Source organism: Phalaenopsis equestris, unplaced genomic scaffold (assembly GCF_001263595.1).
Source record: "Phalaenopsis equestris unplaced genomic scaffold, ASM126359v1 Scaffold000134, whole genome shotgun sequence".
Taxonomy (NCBI): domain Eukaryota; kingdom Viridiplantae; phylum Streptophyta; class Magnoliopsida; order Asparagales; family Orchidaceae; genus Phalaenopsis; species Phalaenopsis equestris.
In genome coordinates this window covers 1,506,196-1,508,836 of record NW_018164576.1, presented here as the reverse complement: position 1 = coordinate 1,508,836, position 2,641 = coordinate 1,506,196, and the positions used below count along the sequence as shown (strand labels likewise).

General features: G+C 29.7%; 1 protein-coding gene across 4 annotated transcripts in view; it reads left to right on the top strand.

Moving 5' to 3' along the window:
- Nucleotides 1-2,317, top strand: part of LOC110021454 (agamous-like MADS-box protein AGL65) — a gene marked incomplete at its 3' end in the record, with an annotated part of 3,595 nt that extends 1,278 nt beyond the window's left edge. For all 4 annotated transcript variants that reach the window (XM_020719949.1, XM_020719947.1, XM_020719948.1 and 1 more), the window contains 6 exon segments: nucleotides 865-924; nucleotides 1,015-1,033; nucleotides 1,477-1,541; nucleotides 1,644-1,659; nucleotides 1,750-1,811; nucleotides 2,221-2,317. In XM_020719949.1, coding sequence (XP_020575608.1) covers nucleotides 865-924; nucleotides 1,015-1,033; nucleotides 1,477-1,541; nucleotides 1,644-1,659; nucleotides 1,750-1,811; nucleotides 2,221-2,317 — 319 coding nt within the window.
- Between the last annotated feature and the right edge of the window lie 324 nt (nucleotides 2,318-2,641).

The following is a 2,641-nucleotide window of genomic DNA, read 5'->3' as shown; positions in this document are numbered from 1 at the left end:
TATATATATATATATTCATATATTGTTTTGATGATAGATAAATGTTTAATTATGTTGCCTACGTTTGGTCTGTACATGTATGTGAAAATCTATTCGTTTTGCTGTATTTATTTTTTTGTTATGTATAGATTTGCGTCAAAATAACATCGGAACTCTCTCACTCTAAAAAGTCAATCCATCCGCCTTTCGATACTGGACACCGCTAAATTCAACGCAATAATGTCAAAACTATCTGATGCTGATTTGCGTCAGACTGGGTCGACGTTAATTATTAAAATTTATTTGACAAGTTCAATTATTATTTTGTTTTAGGAATAACTTTATTTTGTTTTAGGAATAATTACATAATGGTCGACGAGAAATCATGCATCGAATGTCTGATCCTTCAACAATAGTAATTCTTTGGTTTTTGCACTTATTGTTTTTCCAGTTGCAGTTTTTGTGTGGACGTTAATGTTAGGATTTCAGATTAGTCTTTGCAGACAAAATCATTTAACTAAATTTTCTTTCTGTCATGTTGATGCTTTAATATTCCCATGGTGTTGGATGAATAAAACTGTTAATGAGGTGGTTTTGAGCCGAGTTGGGGCCATCTCAAAATCCAGTCGAATGGACTGAACTTGATTTGAAACCGGCTCGTCGCGTGTTATTTATGATTTCAAGCTAACTCGGCTCGAAATTGAATTGAACTCGAGTTGGCTTGAAATTAATACGAGCTGGCTCAAATTATGAGTTATTTGGATCCGTACCAGTTTGATTTGGCTCAAAATCCGCTCGAACTCAAAACGAGATGGCTTAATTTTTAGGTTTTTTTTATCCGTTTTAGCTCAAAAAATTTACTTATATCTAATTTTCTCTTTTCAGCAATCTCGTGCAAATGATTTCAAAATTTTATCAGTTATCGCCACAAGGAAGGGAAAACAGGTATGGTGGAGCATTTTTAGTTTGAAATAATTCAGTTTCTTTAAATGGATTACATCTTTCTCATCATCAATCTTTCTTTTGATTGAGCAGCAAGTTGGAGATCCTTGAAGTAAGTTCATCTGTCTCATTCTTCTCATAAAAATTTGTACCTTGCTTTTACTTTTCTCCCCCCTCATTGAAATAAATAGAAAACAAAAAGAAATCATTGCACCAGAAATTACATGGAGAGCTCTCAAGTATGCTAGATTTAAATTTGTACCTTGCTTTTACTTTTTACCCCCTTTTTGAAATACATAGAAAACAAAAAGAAATCATTGCACAAGAAATTACATGGAGAGCTCTCAAGTATGCTAGATTAGATTTACTAGGTTCGTACTATAAAACTTTAAATCCTAATATGATGGATGCACCAAGTTTGTTTTGTAATTAATTAAAATAAGTAATTAACAATTGTATTTTATTGAAATGCAAGTTTTTTGTGTGGTTTATTTTTTGAGCAAATAAATCTTATTTCAAGCAAAAATTTATTGGTTTTCTTTTATTATGATTTAGACACTGAGAAAGACATTCAAGAATTTGGATCATGATGTAAAAATTGAAGATTTTATTGGTTCAAGGTATGGATTAAATGGTTTAATTTATTTTAGCTGCATATTATTATGATAAAGTCAAATTTCTAACATTTTGTCTCTCTTTTTTTATTTTATTTTTTTTTGCAGTGCTCGGACAGAAGAGGTATTGGTAGTAGATTACATGCATGAAAACAATATAAATCAAATTATAAAATTTGATCATTTTTAGGTTTAATATTATGTCTTTGTGCAGGAGTTGACCAACCATTTGCAGACATTAAAAGCTCAGTTGGCTGAATTGGAACTGAGATTGAGGTGATTCAATATTTTATTATACTAGAAAAATAACTATTTGCGCTATAAAGATCTTTTATTCTCTTGTTTTTAATCTTTTTAATTGTAGTCTTTAGTTCTTAAAAGTTCAAACTTCTAGTTAGTCATAGTTTCAGTTAAAATAATGATTATTCCTCATCAGTATCATTTTCCTTGAATTCTTTTCCTTATGAGTTAATATTGTGTTTCTCGACAAAATTGACGAACACAGATTTGGCACTGAATTGCTTTTTCATGTTTACCATAATCTTATTTTCTTCTTATCTCCTAAATGAGAATATGTCTAAATGAAATGGTGTTCTTTCTTAAGAGGACATCCAAGTGTCTTAGTATCTAGGTTCATATTCACTGGTTAAGCATTGTAAATGATGCCTTTTAATGATGGTTATAGTTATTGGACTGATCCTGGAAAAGTTCAAAGCATAGACCAGATCCAACGTATGGAACACACTCTCAGGGCATCTCTTAATCAGATTCAAATACAGAAGGTACGTGTCATTCATTCTATATAATATTGACATTCAAGATTATACAAGAAACAATACATGCATCATTAAGTTTTATGAAATTTAGTCAAAAAAATTAAAGAGTAGCCTAGCAAAAAAGTTATACAAGTAGAATTATATTTTTGTGGAGTGTGTCAGCTTTAGGTAAAATTAATATTATAATTTTTTTAATTATTTATAAATTAATTGGTATGTTATTAAATTAATTAATTATAAATTAAGAGATATGTTATAAATTAACTGGTGTTACTAAAGTTGCTTGCATTCTCAAATACAAATTTTGTTTTTTGGCTTGCTAATGTTGCT